At 42.5% G+C, this 19,289-nt stretch overlaps 2 protein-coding genes across 4 annotated transcripts in view; one reads left to right on the top strand and one right to left on the bottom strand.

Moving 5' to 3' along the window:
* Positions 1 to 5: 5 nt before the first annotated feature.
* On the bottom strand, positions 6 to 18,917 carry LOC106570223 (uncharacterized aarF domain-containing protein kinase 5). 2 transcript variants are annotated; one of them, XM_014142318.2, is made up of 15 exons: positions 18,749 to 18,917; positions 6,560 to 6,645; positions 6,207 to 6,356; positions 6,040 to 6,115; positions 5,529 to 5,729; positions 5,174 to 5,314; positions 4,887 to 5,000; positions 4,609 to 4,740; positions 4,251 to 4,334; positions 4,084 to 4,165; positions 3,824 to 3,902; positions 3,564 to 3,655; positions 3,201 to 3,453; positions 2,400 to 2,516; positions 6 to 882 (listed from the first exon to the last, which is right to left on the bottom strand). In XM_014142318.2, the coding sequence occupies exons 1-15, from the start codon at positions 18,788 to 18,790 to the stop codon at positions 780 to 782; spliced, it is 1,752 nt and encodes a 583-aa protein (XP_013997793.1). In that variant the 5' UTR covers positions 18,791 to 18,917; the 3' UTR covers positions 6 to 779. The 2 variants fall into 2 exon arrangements, with proteins under 2 accessions (XP_013997793.1, XP_013997794.1); XM_014142319.2 differs by lacking the exon at positions 18,749 to 18,917 and adding an exon at positions 7,478 to 7,698.
* The window catches only part of LOC106570222 (RNA polymerase II subunit A C-terminal domain phosphatase), a 120,518-nt gene continuing 109,688 nt past the window's right edge, over positions 8,460 to 19,289 (top strand). Inside the window, exons 1-5 of one of the 2 annotated variants that reach the window (XM_014142317.2) lie at positions 8,460 to 9,039; positions 10,119 to 10,202; positions 10,347 to 10,440; positions 10,618 to 10,746; positions 10,961 to 11,111. In XM_014142317.2, coding sequence (XP_013997792.1) covers positions 8,738 to 9,039; positions 10,119 to 10,202; positions 10,347 to 10,440; positions 10,618 to 10,746; positions 10,961 to 11,111 — 760 coding nt within the window. In that variant the 5' untranslated portion in view covers positions 8,460 to 8,737. The remainder of the gene's footprint in view (positions 9,040 to 10,118; positions 10,203 to 10,346; positions 10,441 to 10,617; positions 10,747 to 10,960; positions 11,112 to 19,289) is intronic. The other variant, XM_014142316.2, reaches the window with a different exon arrangement.

The following is a 19,289-nucleotide window of genomic DNA, read 5'->3' as shown; positions in this document are numbered from 1 at the left end:
AAGAATTCCAAGGGGAGGTAGGGCATTTTATTTAAAGTAGAATACAATTTTAAAAAGGTATTTCTTCAGCAGCATTAGCAGTTAGCATTTTATACATTAGGTGGGTGCTTGAGTGAGAACCAAATATTTCCTAAAAAGGGATGAACATTTGACTTGACCATACTTTACTGCAAGCATGTAGTTATCTCAGCATCTATAAACCCTATTATCCAGGTAATGCAACAAGATAAAAAATCTGGAATGTTCTGTGACTAAACATGTGCTATTAATAAGATTTGATATAAATCTGAAAAGGCTGACAATCTCATTCTAGTCAGATTGCTCCTTCATAAATCTTTATGGCAACAGCAAGAATCTTGGCTAAAAGGAATCACTCCAGGCTTCTTACCTACACATACTGCAATCATTCATCCCCAGTGAACGAGGTCAAATAAACGGTTCTACATAATCATTAAAGTATGTTAATGTCATGCCAGTTGACATTCCTTGGAGGCATTGAGACAGCGCTCCTCAGTACCATGACTCCTGGCGAGTCAAGTCTTTGGCGCTTTTTCCCTGTCCTGACTAAGACAAGTCAATATATATCTTTAAAGTCTACACATCCTGCCAAAGCAGATTTGACATGTACTCTAGATGTGTCAAATGCATAGCACCATTGTATCAGCCCAACTGACAACTATCATATTAAACTACTTAGTTATCTTCCTGTCAAATGGGTTGCATTTCTTGAGCTTTAAATCAGGAGTCAGTCTCAGGTATGCAGCTGAGGTATGCAGCCTTTACTTCAGGTATTGGTAGACTTCCTCATCCAGAGATATGAGGTTAAAGTAAGACAACAGGGATAGCAGGTACCGTGTCAGACGCATCGTTGCCATTTCTGACCTGGGAAGATAATGATTTTAGTTAATGTTTTAGGCAATCTTGTAGGAACAAAAAATGCTGATGTATTTTGGGTAATGTCTGGAGCAAGACCTACCCAGTTGGGTCTACTGCTATACATTCAGTGGCCAGCTTATTAGGTACAGAAAATGGTTTGCTCCTACAGACAGATGTGGCCGTGGCTTGCTATATAAAAGCAGACATCCAGTTACTGTTTGAACGTTAAGAGTGGGCAAAACGAGTGAGGTATGATCAGTGCCAGGGATACCGGTTCCAGCATCTCCGCAGTGGCCGGGCCTCCTTGGCTTTTCACGCACGACATTGTCTAGGGCAGCGTTTCCCAAACTCAATTCTCGGGACCCTAAGGGCTGCATGTTTTTGTCCCAACACTACACAGCTGATTCAAATGATCAAAGCTTGATTATTTGAAATCAGCTGTGTAGTGCTAGGGAAAAAAACAAAACGTGCACCCCCCCTGGAGTCCTGAGGACCGAGTACGGGGAAACCCTGGTCTAGCTAGGGTTTACAGAGAATGGTGCGACAAACAAAACATCCAGTCAGTGGCAGTTCTGTGGGAAAAAAACCTGCTTGAGAGGTCGAAGGAGAGTGGCAAGAATTGTGCACGCTAACAAGAAGGTAAATAACAGCGGTGTGCAGAAAGGCATCTCTGAACACACAACTCATTGGTCCTTGTCACAATGCAGCAGAGGACCACACCAGGTTCCACTCCTATCAGCTACAAACAAGAAGCGGCTCCAGTGGGCACGCCATCACCAACATTGAACAATTGAGGAGTGGAAAAACATCCTGGTCCGACGAATCCCGGTTCCTGTTGCGTCATGCTGATGGCAGAGTCAGGATTTGGTGTAAGCTGCATGAGTCCATGGCCCCATCCTACCTGGTGTCAACGGTACAGGCTGGTGGCGGTGGTGTAATGGTGTGGAGAATGTTTTCCTGGCACACGTTAGGTCCCTTGATACCAATTGAGCAATGTTTTCATGCCCCTGAAGAATCCAGGGAGATCTGGAGGCAAAGCGGGGTGAGACCTAGGAGACGTGTTGACACTTGCGCTCTTAGATACAGTGCGGGTAGGCTAGTCTACATTATGGATAAATGTGAGAATATTGGGATTTGTCCAACTGCAGTCAAGCATCATGTCATCAGAATAAGACCCTCAATATTTATAGGAAAGGAGCATCAAGATCACTGTGCACTTTCACCACACTGTGATATAAGTTCTCATCTGTAGCCTAATAAACTGCATGCTTTCCCCAGTCGTAGTGGGAAGACCACACCATCACACGCGACTCCAAATTTACTTCCATATGTTATATTTGTGCATAAAGGCATTTCTGCCATTTCTCACATATTAATCTTACCGTCGGCATTCATAAAATTGTACCGAAACTTCCCGTTTCCACCACAGCTGTCATGATTATGATTTTTTATACGGTATGATTTTACTCAAACTGGATGGAAATGTGGTTACTGAGTGTATAGTGTTGAGGATGATTCGTTACCTCAGGGCACACTCGAATTTGAGGCTCTCCCAGGAGGTCCACACCCATCGGAACACCCTGAACCTGGGAAGAACTCCCGGCCTCTCTGCCCAGAGCCGCCCCCAGCCTTGCACAGCGCTGGAGATAGGACAACAGGTTAGTAAGTATCTACAACTGCTACTATTTGAAACAGTCGTCTGTTCGCCTCTAAAGCCATGACACAGTATCTGTCTACCGGAGCTCCCAGCCTGGTACTACTAACCTCTTGGCCATGACACAGTATCTGTCTACCGGAGCTCCCAGCCTGGTACTACTAACCTCTTGGCCATGACACAGTATCTGTCCACCGGAGCTCCCAGCCTGGTACTACTAACCTCTTGGCCATGACACAGTATCTGTCCATCGGAGCTCCCAGCCTGGTACTACTAACCTCTTGGCCATGACACAGTATCTGTCTACCGGAGCTCCCAGCCTGGTACTACTAACCTCTTGGCCATGACACAGTATCTGTCCACCGGAGCTCCCAGCCTGGTACTACTAACCTCTTGGCCATGACACAGTATCTGTCTACCGGAGCTCCCAGCCTGGTACTACTAACCTCTTGGCCATGACACAGTATCTGTCCACCGGAGCTCCCAGCCTGGTACTACTAACCTCTTGGCCATGACACAGTATCTGTCCACCGGAGCTCCCAGCATGGTACTACTAACCTCTTGGCCATGACACAGTATCTGTCTACCGGAGCTCCCAGCCTGGTACTACTAACCTCTTGGCCATGACACAGTATCTGTCCACCGGAGCTCCCAGCCTGGTACTACTAACCTCTTGGCCATGACACAGTATCTGTCCACCGGAGCTCCTAGTGTGATGTTGATGCTGCGGACCGTGTTGATGTTCCTGAACACCAGCAGCATGGGGCGTGGCATGGACTTGAGAACGGCCATGATGTTGTCAAAGTGATTGACAGCCATGTCCCTCATATAGGATGTCTCTTCACGACTCAGGATGTTGGACAGGCCCAGCTCCCTCATGTTGATTGGCCGCTGCAGCAGCATCTCACAGAAGATGAAGTAGTCTGATTGGATAGGAATCAGGATATTGTAAGAATTTTATTAGTCTGTTGTGAGACTGGATTTGTTTAAGGCATAGGACTTCTGTTTGAAATGATATTAGTTGTCCTCTCACCTTTGACCCCCAGACTGTTGGAGTACTTCTTCATAGCAGTGTCGTCTCTCAGGACTATGGACCGCCACAGTTTACACAGCGCTACCCTGTCACTACAGGGTCAAAGGTTAGGTGATAGTATAACATACGATATACATACATAGCTGTACAATTTAAAAAAATATTGATAAGGTTGTAGGTTCTAAAATGTATCCACACCACTGAGTTGCTTTGGAGAAAAGTGTCTGCTAAATGGCTTATGATTATAGCTTAAATCTTACATTTCACTGAGGTATTCATACAGACCATGATCCAACAGTACTAGCTCTGCCTTCTTGTCTGGACCTCTTCTCACAAGCACTGTGACATGGTACAGAACATGCACTCAAGGTCACCAAGTCATTTTTAGCAAATATTGTTGAACAGTTAGTTATTTGTTATCAACTCGACTTAACTTTTTATATATCTGGAAAAACCTCTTGGAAACTGCCCTGATACAAGTTAGAGTTCAGCAGAAACTGTAAACAAGCCCCTGACCTACCGTTGCCGGGGTGAGGGTCAGCGTGAATGAAGCCTGTGTAAAATATCTGCTCTGCAAACGTACGGATCAACTTGTCAGCAGTCTGAAAAAACAACGGTTTATATGCTTATCCGAGTACTAATGAGCATAGACAAAGGCTGCTCTACAGTGTCACGATCGGTACTTACATCTCTCAAGCTAAGTCCTTGTCTTTTGATTTCTTCCACATTGCTGATTTTGCAGCCTTCACAGAACTCTGCAGTCAACACTCTCTAAAGGAAAATGGTTTGTTTATTACAGTACAATAATACAAACGTGGTCAAAAAAGGTATCAAAGGCTGTGTTTAGACAGGCAGCCCAATACTGATATTTTTTTTCTCACTAATTGATCTTTTGACCAATCAGATCAGCTCTGAAAAAGAGTGACGTTAAAAGATCTGTCATTGGTCTAAAGACAGTGGGAGAAAAAAAAAGAAAATCTGAAATGAGCTGCCTATTTGAACACAGCCATTGTAATTCACAGCAGTGAATAGGTCTGGGTCTCACCTTGCTGGTTTGGTCCCAGTAAACCTTTGGCACGACGACAAATTTGAAGTGTTTCAGTTCCTCTGCACACCTCTCAGAGTTCCTGGCCTCATTCTCAAAGTCCAGCTCCTGAGCCAATGTCCCCTTCAAGTCCTAATATCGTCAGAGAATGCCAACGTTAGGTTAGATTAGGGGACCATGTCTATCTAATCATGCTCTGCGAGATATTATCTGATAAGGTCACACACAAAAAAAAGAAGCTTTTTCGACCAAATTAGCAGACAAGTTTAAGCCCTTACTTTGAGGACCCATCTGAAGCCGAAGCTGGGGTGCATGAACTTTATAACGTCCAGTAGGATCTCCAGAGTCCTGATGTCACCGTCAAACCGATCCCTGAGGTCTATGTACTGCACCTGGAGAAGAGAGAGAGGTTAATATTCAGAATGAGGAGTGATATCTAGCCTGGTTTAACCAAAGTGTTCTGTTTGGTTTAATCAGGTGAGGTGACACCTATTTAAGAGAGTAAATCACACACAGTAAACGATTAACTGTGGCTGAATGTGTTGTACAGTTAACCTGAACCCACTTTGACAGCAACAGGAGTCCCGTCCTGCAGCTCTGCCTTGTGGACCTGAGCCAGACTGGCTGCTGCGATGGGCTCATAGTTAAACTTCTTAAACATCCTGTCTGGAGTAGTGTTGAAGTCCTCTCTGAACAGAGAGTCTACCTGGTAGAACGTGACAGATCATTTCATGTAAGAATGTTTCTCAACACTTTTCATTGTAAATTATAGAATTGCCAGTTCTAGCCTCACATTATGAATGGCCAAGAGGCATTCAAAGCCGTGACAACTATAAGCATGGCTCCCCCATCACTTTCACTACTTATTGCTTCATTAACTACTCTTCAATGTTTGACAAGACAAATACTGCAGGTCTTACCTCCTTGTATCTCCTGTTAAGAGCCTTATCCTCCAGGACATGCAGTGTCTTGACATACTCAGGAGGCAGCAGGTGGTTGAAAGCACACAGTCCCTGTCCAAGTTTAACATATATCCCTCCGTTCTGCACCGCTCCCGCCACCATGCTGTCTGCCGCCCTTTGGTGGCACAATGACATCCCTGCCATGAATGATGAGCTGCTCTGGCAACACAGAGGGGAAGATGGGATTGAACTACTGAGATCATTTCAGACTCACACCATTGTTTAGCAGACATATACAGACACATAGGGCTGTCACAATTCATAATGGTCACGTTCCCCTGCTCAGACGCTGCATGCATCAACCAATGGTTGCGTGCCACGTCATTGACTGTGCTGTCAGGCACCAGATCGCTATAACACATGTGGTTAGCGGATACTTAAAATACCGATCCAGACGTTATAAGATCTGGCATGCGTCAGCAACACCTGGACAGAGGAACGCACCCAATATATATTCTGTCAAACTTACCTCGTCCATGCAACGTAACGTCACATTGGAGGTCCACCAATAATCTACTGAGATATAGAGTCCTACATATATAGACCTGTAGGGACAGAGAGAGGGACATGGTTTGAGTAACTCAAAAAGGAAATTATTCAAAACATTTGACCACATGCATAAAGGATGAGACCCACCTACAGAAGCGACCGACTCCCTTCACCAAGATCTTCATCTTCCGTCTCTCTCGAGGTTCCGCAAAGGCGTACTGGACCCCCACCACCGCGGGAACACTCACCGCCACGCCCAGAAACATCTTCCTGAACAACCCTCGGCTCTTCCCTGGCCTGACAGGAGAAGACATGGGCATTTCAGCAACAGTGTGTGTACATTTCTTTCGATGTCGCTTTCTGGAAGGTTACAGTGTTTGACTAACTGCATGTATAGTTCTGCTTCCTGCCTAGGTGGTGTACTTGTACATCAAGCTGACAGACACCACAGGAACAGAAGCTTGGCCATCGTCTCAGACAAGGTGTAGTTAGTATAGTACCTTTGTGAGCTGAAGGATCTGTACAGTTGTGGATATGGGTGGGGACATCTTCGCAGTAGGGCCAAATGAGGCCAACACAACCTTAACTACAGAATGACAAAAACACCACAATTAGTGTCACTTTGAAGCATCAACTTAAAACTAATCCACTGTTTTTGCTAGTCACAGTAGACATGCTGGGAAACACCTTCAACCCTAGAAAAGTAGAGAAAAACAAACTCTGCATGTTACTATGTTAAATTGAATAACATGGAGACTGGTGTTGGGGACTCTGCATCAAGGCCACTCTCCATAGGCCAGAACAGGCTGTTGTTTTCCTTAACCATCTATCACAGGACAAACTGTTTCCAGACTAGTAGATTTATAGATAGAGCCTTTCTATGTCAGGGCACTGACCACGTGCACACACACGATTACTCATTCTACCCTGTTTCCCATGGCATTGAATAAACACGTGACAACTTATAAGTAATGGAGGGTAAACTACAGTCTCAAAATTAGGGACATCACACGAGCTCTTGATCTCGTTTAGAGAGTTTGTACGTCGACCTCTGATTTTAGTATGGAGGTTATACATTGCATCAAATTTCCATCCGCATTTCCTGTGAGTTAGAGAGTAACGTTAGTTAATGGAACGAGACCAACCCTCGCTAGTGGGATATGTAAATAAAAGTGTAACGTTACCAATATACTGTGCAACATTAACATACAAAGCGCACACATACATTTAACCTAGTCATTATTTTTTATGACATTTAATCCATACACGCATAAACTTAAATGTCAGGTGTTGATTTTGAAGGTATGTACAGGCATATTTTAATTTGGTGTAGCTAGTATGTTACTATAGTATAACTAGTTAGCCTAACGTTACCAGGCAAGGAAAATATAACATTTTTTTTAAACTGTTCAACTCACTGCTTTGAAGGTCTCCCACGCCATGTTCAGCCTATACACTCACTGTGCTCTCTTCTCACTAATATGTAGTTTAAAAAAATTTAATTGTAAAAAAAAAAAAAGTATAGCCTCTATTCGAATGTAACTGTCTCCTCCCGTTTCAGAACATACTTGATTTCCTGAACTGGCTACAAATGATTTAAGGACATATGTGGCACGAAATTGATCACGTGACAAATGGTCCGAACGTGACCGAAGATTCTCCAGTGAAAAGATTCCTCACTTGACTCGCATCAAAATGAATCAACCCAAGCATACTTTAAAATGACTTTTTTGAGTTTAAATCACAAATGTACAGAATAATGCATGTATGTTTTGTGGTTGAATCAGAAATGGACGTTGTAGATAAATGATTCATTAATGTGGCTAATTACATAACATGTATCAGAAATGATTCAGGTGTGCAATCTCTGTACAACCTTGTTTACAGTCAGGTTTACGGTATCAGAGTACGGTCTGTGGAATTTAAACAATTTTGTTTTCAATGATAACGGCAAAATACTACTGACTCTGTCTTGACTTGATCATTTGTGATCCTCCTTCCCAGCCTCTCAGCCATCACATCACTGGCATAGCCTGAATAATATGTATTATAGATAACTGTTTACATTAACATCAATGTAGGAATTACTGTGATCAGCCCCTTATCAGTGTGACTTTAGGTCAGTGGTAGCAACTCTACTAATCAGGAGGAGCAGATGCATGATTTATACGTTACATCATCTTACATCATATCAGGTAGAGCATAGCAAGGGATATCCCCAGAGCTTTGAAGGGGAAGAAAACAGCATGATGATGCATCTTCCATTTGATTTCTTTAGCATCTTGTTTACATGATAATCTCAACTTCGACTTCTCTTTGACATGCTATGCATGAACCTCAAACTGACACGTTTATTTCAGAACATATGGATGACAACTGTTCCAAACATCAAAGTATTTTAATTGACTTAAAAGTAGAGAGGTCCTCTGTCATCAGAGCCACCGGAAGCTGTCCGACTGTCGTCGCTGAAGTCTTGTGTTTCCTGTTTACTGGCGGGAAGAGTGAAAGAAACTGGACCATCGGTCTGTTTTCAAAACGCACGTTGCTTTTTTTTATTTATTTTTTTTATTATTAGCGCAGTTTCAATAATTTGTGATAAACCGAATTCCACGAGATTTGGATACATATATTTGCTTGACCTGTGCCTACAGTTTAAAGGGATTTGAAGCGCGAAACCGATGGAGGAGCCCGCTGACTCCGTCGGTGGCGGGGCAGCACAGGGCCCCACCGCGCAAGTGGCAGAGATCCGCTGGCCAATGGCAGCGCGTCCTATGCGGCTGCTGGAATGGAAAGTCAAACCAGGGTCCCTCGTCAATGTGGACTCGGTGTTGGCGTTATGTGTTCCCATCCCGCTGGAGAAAGAGGCCGGGTCTCAGCCGCCAAAACAGACCAAAAGGCTGCCAGAGAAGAAACTGAAATCGGACCGAGCTGGAGTGGTGAAGGACCTATGTTGTCTACTCGGACAAGTCATATCGCCTGGGTGAGTATGCTAGCTAGCTAACGTTAATTTAGCTCATATTGCCTTTGTCACCAATGTTTTTATATTGTGCTGTTGTGTGTAGTTTACGGTGTTCGCGAACTAATGATGTTGCTCATAGACCACGTTCGCAGTAGCATTGCTAACTAGCCTAGCTGATAGGTGGTAATGGTAGCTATCTATCCTAACTCAGTGCGTGTGCTGGAGCGCCGATCTCTAGAACAGCTGAAATGATCATGTCAATCGGGCGAGTTCGTTTTGCATGTCCCGGTGCCTTAATAGTGCGGGGTTTAATAGTAGACCATTTCGATTGGTCCTTAAGTTAAATATTCAACACACGCCAAACGAACTTGCCCCATATTGTAGTATGCACATTACATCACTCACATGGTATCGAGTCGTCGAATTTGCACGCTCGAGCACATTTGGTCCAGCTTTTGACGGAACCAGAACTCAGAAAACGTTGTGTTTCAGAAAGCATTTTGGTGTTATGAGTTTGGGTAACAAGCCAGACCGTCAATTATGTAACTGATAACAACACATTGAATATAATAACATGACACCATTCCTGTACTACTGAAAACAGGGGTGGACTTTCACTGGGGACGGGGCCACACATTATGAAATTGCAAACGTGATACAAAACGAGGCAACGGTTTGCTTTAGGACCATGCAGATGCCTTCAGAGCGGTTGGGTAGGCTGAGTGTTTACCTGACTGGATAAAAAAAATCTAAGTGATGCCCCCCCCACTTATTAAGTTGCGCCCCTGACTGAAAAGGGCCAAATATTATCTTGGAGCTGAAGAAGACACCCCTTGTTTCTGTTTTTAAAGTTTGAATGTGTCGATTCAGTTGTCGTTTTGTTGTTCAGAAACGGATGACGGCTTATGCCCTGGTGCTTTTCAATATGGTGGCACTAATGTATTCTCATGGGGAAGTTGTGTTTATTAACGTGTTTGTTTAGATATAGATGTACACATGTTGGAGAGCCAGTGGCCATTCTATCCGGCACCTGCATTGTAAAGCCCTTTTTAAGGGGGAAACTCGTTATGCTAGGGTCTCAAGTGCCACTTTTCTTCCAGTGGGGTGATTGTCAGAGTAGAAGAATGCAGCCATCCAGTCGTGATGAAGGGGCTGTGTGCTGAATGTGGTCAGGACCTCACACAGTAAGTACACACCCACACACACATGCATTCCATGCTAGAATTTCAATTGGCATATTCACACACTTTTAAAATAGGCCTGCTTCTTAGCTGTAGATTACCTCTCATGCGGATGCATTACTAGTGGATTCGCTCTCTCTTTTTCAGGATGCAGAGTAATAATGGGAGGCAGCAGGCTCACATCTCCACGGCGAACGTTTCCATGGTGCACAGTGTCCCCGAGTTGATGGTCAGCTCTGAGGTGAGGCTCAGGATGTCATGGCACTAGAAGATGAGTTTCCTCTGACGATAATGTGACCTTGTAGAAATACTTCTGTGACGTTGGAATTCAACTTTACAATGTAGTAGAGACAGTTTTGTTGAAGTTATTGCCTCCTTTTTATAAATGCCTGGTCTCTGTGATATGTCCCCAACACAGCAAGCGGAGCAGCTGGGCAGAGAGGACCAGCAGAGACTCCACAGGAACAAGAAGCTGGTTCTTATGGTTGATCTGGACCAAACCCTGATCCACACCACCGAGCATCACTGCCAGCGCATGTCCAATAAGGTATGTGTATCTGATCTACATAGCTACAATTAGATTTTTTTTCTCTGGCCTATGAAAAGAGGTTCTTTGATATTTCTATGCCCCAGGCTTTGCTGAGGGTTTGGTATTGAAAGAAAAGAAGAGTCTGTAGCTAGTCTGCAATTAACCACTGATGGTTATGTAGCTAGAACAAACCATTGATGGTTCTGCACATCCCTCTGCTCTTGTTCCACAGGGAATCTTCCACTTCCAGCTGGGGCGGGGGGAGCCCATGTTACACACGCGACTGCGTCCGAACTGCAAAGACTTCCTGGAGAAGATCGCCCAGCTCTATGAGCTGCATGTCTTCACTTTCGGAAGCCGCCTCTATGCACACACCATCGCAGGTACCCACACACATTCTCTGATAATTATGCCTGCATTGAATCACTATATCATTTGCTTTACAGTAAGTAATGGAAAAAGTATCAAGAATGCAACAACAACAAAAAAAGACATAAATGCCAAAAGTGTGAGTGCTCAGACGCTAAATGCCAGGTGAATTTAAACACTTAATTATCTAGGATGTCATCCTCTGTAAAATCTCTCTACGGAATGATAGATCTTCGCTTAATGCCTGAGTGCTGTCTGCATTATAGGTGAGAATAGTTTTATTTAAATGTTTGTCTATACACTCCCCAGTTTGAAAAATTAGACACCTAACAAGACTAACAGACATGCCTCAATGTGATTGATCTCAGCATTGGAGGCAAATACTGAGTAGCGCTGTAAGTCTGAGTGGCCACTAGAGGTCAGCATTTACCTTCAGTTTGTGTCTCAAGCGCATTCTGTACTCAGATTCTTCATATCTCACTGGGGCTGCATCCCAATGTCACCCTATATAGTAGGGATGTGCATCTTTCCCTTTCAAGACTATTCGGTATGTACAGTTGAAGTCGGAAGTTTACATACACTTAGGTTGGAGTCATTAAAACTAGTTTTTCAACCACTTCTTGTTAACAAACTATAGTTTTGGCAAGTCTGTTAGGACATCTACTTTGTGCATAACACAAGTAATTTTTCCAACAATTGTTTACAGACAGATTATTTCACTTATAATTCACTGTATCACAATTCCAGTGGGTCAGAAGTTTACATACACTAAGTTGACTGTGCCGTTAAACAGCTTGGAAAATTCCAGAAAATGTCATGGCTTTAGAAGCTTCTGATAGGCTAATTGACATTATTCGAGTCAATTGGAGGTGTACCTGTGGATGTATTTCAAGGCCTACCTTCAAACTCAGTGCCTCTTTGCTTGACATCATGGGAAAATCAAAAGAAATCAGCCAAGACCTCAGAAAGAAAATTGTAGACCTCCACAAGTCTGGTTCATCCTTGGGAGCAATTTCCAAATGCCTGAATGTACCACATTCATCTGTACAAACAATAGCACGCAAGTATAAACACCATGGGACCACGAAGCCGTCATACCGCTCAGGAAGGAGACACATTCTGTCTCCTAGAGATGAATGTACTTAGGTGCAAAAAGTGCAAATCAATCCCAGAACAGCAGCACAGGACCTTGTGAAGATGCTGGAGGAAACGGGTACAAAAGTATCTATATCCACAGTAAAACGAGTCCTATATTGACATAACCTGAAAGGCCGCTCAGTAAGGAAGAAGCCACTGCTCCAAAACCGCCATAAAAAATCCAGACTACGGTTTGCAACTGCACATGGGGACAAAGATCGTAGTTTTTGGAGAAATGTCCTCTGGTCTGATGAAACAAAAATAGAACTGTGCATCATTATGTTTGGAGGAAAAAGGGGGAGGCTTGCAAGCCCAAGAACACCATCCCAACCGTGAAGCACGGGGGTGGCAGCATCATGTTGTGTGGTGCTTTGCTGCAGGAGGGACTGGTGCGCTTCACAAAATAGATGGCGTCATGAGGCAGGAAAATTATGTGGATATATTGAAGCAACATCTCAAGACATCAGTCAGGAAGTGAAAGCTTGGTCGCAAATGGGTCTTTCAAATGGACAATGACCTCAAGCATACTTCCAAAGTTGTGTCAAAATGGCTTAAGGACAACACAGTCAAGGTATTGGAGTGGCCATCACAAAGCCCTGACCTCAATCCTATCAAAAATTTGTGGACAGAACTGAAAAAGCGTGTGCGAGCAAGGAGGCCACCAAACCTGACTCAGTTATAAAATCTCTGTCCGGAGGAATGGGCCAAAATTCACCCAACTTATTGTGGGACGCTTGTGGAAGGCTATCCAAAACGTTTGACCCAAGTTAAACAATTAAAAGGCAATGCTACCAAATACTAATTGAGTGTATGTAAACTTCTGACCCACTGGGAATGTGATGCTGAAATAAATATTCTCTCTACTATTATTCTGACATTTCACATTCTTAAAATAAAGTGGTGATCCTAACTGACATAAGACAGGGAATTTTTACTAGGATTAAATGTCAGGAATTGTGAAACTGAGTTTAAATGTATTTGGCTATGGTGTATGTAAACTTCTGACTTCAACTGTATCTAGATATATGGGCTACGATACATGAATGACTCGGTTTGATTAAAGGAACAAATCGGTTTGATTCGAAGCACTAACATTTTGTTGCATAAACATATATAGATTTCCTAAATTAAAATCTGCTGCTGATGGTGAACATGAGCTGGGCCTCTCTGAGATGGATCTGTCTGAGCTGACCTCTCTCTCTCTCTCTCTCTCTCTGTGAAATATGTATATGGGTGTCTGAGCGGTAAGCCTAACGAAGCCAACCGTAGACTAAAATCAGCGAGGGAAGTCTGGGGAGGTGCATCTGCAACAGCCAAAAGCCGGACACTAATGGTTTTCCAACAGCAAGGCTCAGATCAATATGGAGGTGTCAACATACAGTGCCTTCGGAAAGTATTTTTACCCCTTGACTTTTTTCATATTTTGTTACGTTACAGCCTTATTTTAAAATTGATTCAATTGTTTTCTTTCTTCATCAATCTACACACAATACCCCATAATGACAAAGCAAAAACAGGTTTAGAGATGAAATAAAACACGGAAATATTACATAAGTATTCATACCCTTTCACTCAGTACTTTGTTGAAGCACCTTTGGCAGTGACTACAGCATTGAGTCTTCTTGGATATGATGCTACAAGCTTGGCACACCTGTATTTGGGGAGTTTCTCCCATTTCTTCTCTGCAGATCCTCAAGCTTTGTCAGGTTGGATGGGGAGCGTTGCTGCACAGCAATTTTCAGGTCTCTCCAGAGATGTTCGATTTGGTTTAAGTTCGGTCTCTGGCTGGGCCGCTCAAGGACATTCCAAGACTTGTCCCGAAGCCACTCCTGCATTGTCTTGGTTGTGTTCTTAGGGTTGTTGTCCTGTCTCCCAGTCCCTGCTGCTGAAAAAATCCCCACGGCATGATGCTGCCACCACCATGCTTCACCGTAGGGATGGTCCCAGGTTTCCTCCAGACGTGACGCTTGGCATTCAGTCCAAAAAGTTCAATCTTGGTTTCATCAGACCAGAGAATCTTGTTTTTCATGGTCTGAGAGTCTTTAGGTGCCTTTTGGCAAACTCCAAGCGGGCAGTCATGTGCCTTTTACTGTGGAGTGGTCTGATTGGTAGAGTGCTGCAGAGATGGTTGTCCTTCTGGAAGATTCTCCCATCTCCACAGAGGAACTTTAGAGTTCTTTCAGTGACCATCGGGTTCTTGGTCACCTCCCTGACCAAGGCCCCTCTCTCCCGATTGCTCAGTTTGGCCGGGCGGCCAGCACTAGGAAGAGTCTTGGTGGTTCCAAACTTCTTCCATTTAAGAATGATGGAGGCCACTGTGTTCTCGGGGACCTTCAAGGCTGCAGAAATGTTTTGGTATCCTTCCCCAGATCTGTGCCTCGACACAATCCTGTCTCAGAACTCTACAGACAATTACTTCAACCTCATGGCTTGGTTTTTACCTGACATGCACTGTCAACTGTGGGACCTTGTATAGACAGTTGTGTGTCTTTCCAAATCATGTCCAATCAATTGAATTTACCACAGGTGGACTCCAATCAAGTTGTAAAAACATTTCAAGGATGATCAATGGAAACAGGATGCACCTGATCTCAATTTCAAGGCTCATAGCAAAGGGTCTGAATACTTATGTAAATAAGCTATTCCTGTTTATTTTTAATACATTTGCAAACATTTCTAAAACTGTTTTCGCTTTGTCACTGTGAGGTATTGTGTGTAGATTGCTATTTATAAAAAATAAATAAAATTTAGAATAAGGTTAACTTAACAAAATGTGGAAAAAGTCAAGGGGTCTGAATACTTTCTAAAGGCACTGTAGCTGCTATTGTTCATGAAGGTTTTTCTGTAGAAATAAACTTTTCTATACCTCATATCACACACTCACGAACTGAAAACCTAACGTGTGTTCAATTAATTGGTTAGAGAGAGGTCTGAAATATCACTTTCATTTGTATCCAGAATCGTGGCAAAGTTGGCTCCTGTTTTGTTAGTAATGTATCAATATTTATCTTAGTTATTATTATATAGCACCACTTTGGATTTCACCCCCGTCTCATAATCAAGTGGTTTAGACCGTTTGGAAGTTTTGACAGACTCTGAGTGAGCTTATCTTCCATGCTGTGCGGTTAGCACAAGTGACTGCTGTCCTCGTTATGAAATCATCAACTTTACCCTGTATATTTAAAAATGGACATATACTTATGATTGTTTCAAGTAAAACTATTGCTGATGGTGAACCTGAATAATAAGATGTAATGTGAGCCCCGATCAGCATGTAGACTACCTATAGCCAGATTAATTGTCTCTGGTGGTAGCTTTTATTTCGGGTAAAACACAATTTTTCAACAGCGCATTTCATTAAAAAAAATAACATGGCGAAATACATTGGTTGTCACTCAACTAATAAAGCTTAATATTGCACGAGCCATTATAAACATTTGAATTCTGATCAAGAATAGGCCTGCCTCTCGTTAATCAGCGTACAAAGCTGCACACAGCGTACAGTTTGACTGATATTGCCTGGGGTCGTTCGTCATGCAAAATGATTTGTAGATCAATGACTGTCAACATAGTTACATTCTTAGTTCAACACAGGTGAGAGGTAATTTGAGCAAAAAAACATTTTGTAACGTTTGAATTGATTTTCGGACTGATGCATGCTACATTTGGGTCGTGTTCCCTCATACCGATGCACTCATATCTTAAAACTTCATTGGGATAGGGGGCAGCATTGGGAAGTTTGGATGAAAAGCGTGCCCAGAGTAAATTGCCTTACTCAGGCCCAGAAGCTATATAATTGGTAGATTTGGATAGAAAACACTTTAAAATTTCCAAAACTGTTAACCTCTCTTGGGCAGCGTCCCACCCACGGTTCACACTTTTCAACAGCCAGTGAAAAATCAGAGCGCCAAATTCAAAACAACAAAATGTCATAATTGAAAGTTCTCAAACATACGACTATTTTACACCATTTTAAAGGTACACTTCTCCTTAATGTAACCACATTGTCCGATTTCAAAAAGGCTTTACGGCAAAAGCATAAAGTTAGATTATCTTAGGACAGGTACAACGAAGAAAAACCACACAGCCATTTTTCATGCAGGAGATGGGTCACAAATACCAGATATTCAGCTAAAATTAAGCACTAACCTTTGACGATCTTCATCAGATGACACTCCTAGGACTCAATGTTAGACAATACATGTGTGTTTTGTTCGATAAAGTTCATATTTATATCCAAAAACAGCATTTTACATTGGCGCGTGATGTTCCGAAAATATTTTGCCTCCAATACTGCCTGTGAATCAGCACAACAATTTACAAAAATACTCATCATAAACGTTGGTAAAATATTAAACTGTTATTCAAAGAATTATAGATAACCATCTCCTTTATGCAACCGCTGTGACAGATTTCAAAAAAGCTTCACGGGGAAAGCACACTTTGCAATAATCTGAGTACGGCGCTCAGAAAAATACACCAGGCAATACAGACACCTGCCATTTTGGAGTCATCATAAATAGCATTATAAATATTCACTTACCTTTGATCTTCATTAGAAGGCACTTCCAGGAATCCCAGATCCACAATAAATGTTGTTTTGTTCGATAAAGTCCAGAATTTATGTCCAAATACCTCCTTGTTGTTTGCGCGTTCAGTAAGCTACTCCAAATGTAGGAAGCGCGCCCAAAATTTCACGCCGAGTAGTTAAAAGTTCTATTTACGTTCGTTGAAACATGTCAAATGTTGTATAGCATCAATCTTTAGGGCCTTTTTAACACAAATCTTCAATAATATTCCAACCGGACGATTCCAATGTCTTGAAAAACGTTTTGGAACACATACCTCATCACGTGAACGCGCGCCACAAAACTCATGTCATTTTCTGAGTCACCAACTTCCCGGCTTTCTTGTTCGCTCTCTGTTCACTGCAAAAGCCTGAAACTAGGTTCTAAAGACTGTTGACATCTAGTGGAAGCCTTAGGCAGTGCAAAATGAACCCTAAGTCACTGTGTTAGATAGGCAATGACTTGAAAAGATTACAAGAACCAGATTTTTTTTGTTATACTCACAGACATCATTCAAACAGTTTTAGATACTTCAGAGTGTTTTCTATCCAAATCGACTAATAATATGCATATTCTAGTTCCTGGGCCCGAGTAGTAGGCCGTTTTAATTTGGGTATGTTTTTCATCCGGCCGTGAAAATACTGCCCCCTACCCAAGAGAGGTTAAAATAATGTCTGAGTATAACAGAACTCATATGGCAGGCAAAAGCCTGAGAAAAATCCAACCAGGAAGTGGGAAATCTGAGGTTTTAAGTTTTTTTTAAAGTGATTGCCTATCCAATATCCTGTGTCTGTGGGGTCAGATTGCACTTTCTAACGCTTCCAGTAGATGTCAACAGTGTTTAGAAGTTGTTTCAGGCTTGTATTGTGAAAGGGGATCGAATAAGAGCTGTTTCAACAAGTGGTCATGCTGAAAGACATTAGTCTCGCGCGTGGCCGTGACGCTCGTTCTCTTTCCTTTCTAATGACAACGGAATTGTCCGGTTGGAATATTATTGAAGATTTATGATAAAAACATCCTAAAGATTGTGTATATACATCGTTTGACATGTTTCTAAGACCTTTAATGGAACTTCTTTGACTTTTCGTCTGGACTTTGTGTCCGTGCTTTGTGCATTTGGATTACTGGACAAAACGCGTGAACAAAAGGAGGTATTTGGACATAAAGATTAACTTTATTGAACAAAACACACATTTATTGTCTAACATGGAGTCGTGGGAGTGCCATCTGGTGAAGATCATCAAAGGTTAGTGATTCATTTTAACACTATTTCTGACTTTTGTGACACCTCTCCTTCTTTGGAAAATGGCTGTATGGTTTTCTGTGGCTAGGTGCTGACCTAACATAATCGCATGGTGTGCTTTCGCCGTAAAGCCTTTTTGAAATCGGACACTGTTGCTGGATTAACAAGAAGTTTATCTTTAAAATGGTGTATAATACTTGTATGTTTGAGGAATTTTAATTATGAGATTTCTGTTTGAATTTGGTGCCCTGCAATTTCACTGGCTGTTGGCGATGTGGGACGCTCACTTCCCGAACGATCTCGGAGAGGTTAAACATTTGAACATATTGGTGAATAGTTACATCCCTACTATATAGTGCACTACTTTTGACCAGAGCCACGTGGGCCCTGGTTCACTATATAGGAAATAGAATGCGATTTGGGATTCCTCCTGACTGGTCAGTTTCCAGCCTCTCACAGAGAATAATATAGCCACCTCATACTCAACCTTACTTTTAACCGTATCTCACTTTACATTAAGTTATAATGAAAGGTTGAGCATTTTATTCATCTAAATATCGGCATTTTTGTTATAGAGATGAACATTGGATCTTTTTAAAGTTTGGAGACGATATTTCGCTACCAATTAGAAGTTATTCTATAATGAATGTCAACACTGAATGCTGGAAGCAAATGAATAGTGAGTGTGTAATGTAGTACTTACTTCAGTCTGTGGAGCAGAGAGGTCACTATCTGGTTTCTCCATGTAGATGGGTTTGTGTGCTTTAGTAGACACCCGCCTGCCTGCCCTCTTCTCTGGGGTTTAATAGCAGCCAGGTAACACGGTGTTTGTTGTGAAGTGGGGATGTCGCTGCTCCATCAAAGCCAGGCTTTGTTGTTCCTCCAGACACACATTATTCTGCAGCTTTTAAAGAGGAACTGAGAGGACCCAGCTTGCATTTAGTTCTCATCTCAAAGCTTTGAGGTTTTAATGAAAGCCTACTGGGTATACAGAGATGTGTCACACACGCACAGCGATGCCTGCAGTTCCATTTGAGTTAAAATTGAAGATTTTGTGTAACAAAACATAAAAACGTCCAGATAAAGAAAAACATGAGAATTGTCTCTAAATGGACTCAAAACATGTTAGCCTTGTTGTTGGACAGCTACCCTGTGTAGCGCCAGGCGGCCGGGGAGTAATGGAGATTGGCGGTGTGGCAAAACTGCGCCTTTACTTTGGTGAATACATCCTGCTTTTCCACAGT

The sequence above is a fragment of the Salmo salar genome, chromosome ssa14 (assembly GCF_905237065.1).
Source record: "Salmo salar chromosome ssa14, Ssal_v3.1, whole genome shotgun sequence".
In the NCBI taxonomy this organism is placed as follows: Eukaryota; Metazoa; Chordata; class Actinopteri; order Salmoniformes; family Salmonidae; genus Salmo; species Salmo salar.
Note: the sequence above shows the minus strand (reverse complement) of the source record. Positions and strands in the feature narration are given on the sequence as shown.

Coding starts and splice junctions, on each gene's coding strand:
- LOC106570223 (XM_014142318.2), bottom strand. CDS start 18,790: ATGGAGAAACCAGATAGTGACCTCTCTGCTCCACAGACTGAA. Junction 4,741..4,886: donor GCTTCAGATGGGTCCTCAAA/GTAAGGGCTTAA, acceptor TGACGATATTAG/GACTTGAAGGGGACATTGGC. Junction 3,903..4,083: donor TGACCCTCACCCCGGCAACG/GTAGGTCAGGGG, acceptor ACCATGTCACAG/TGCTTGTGAGAAGAGGTCCA.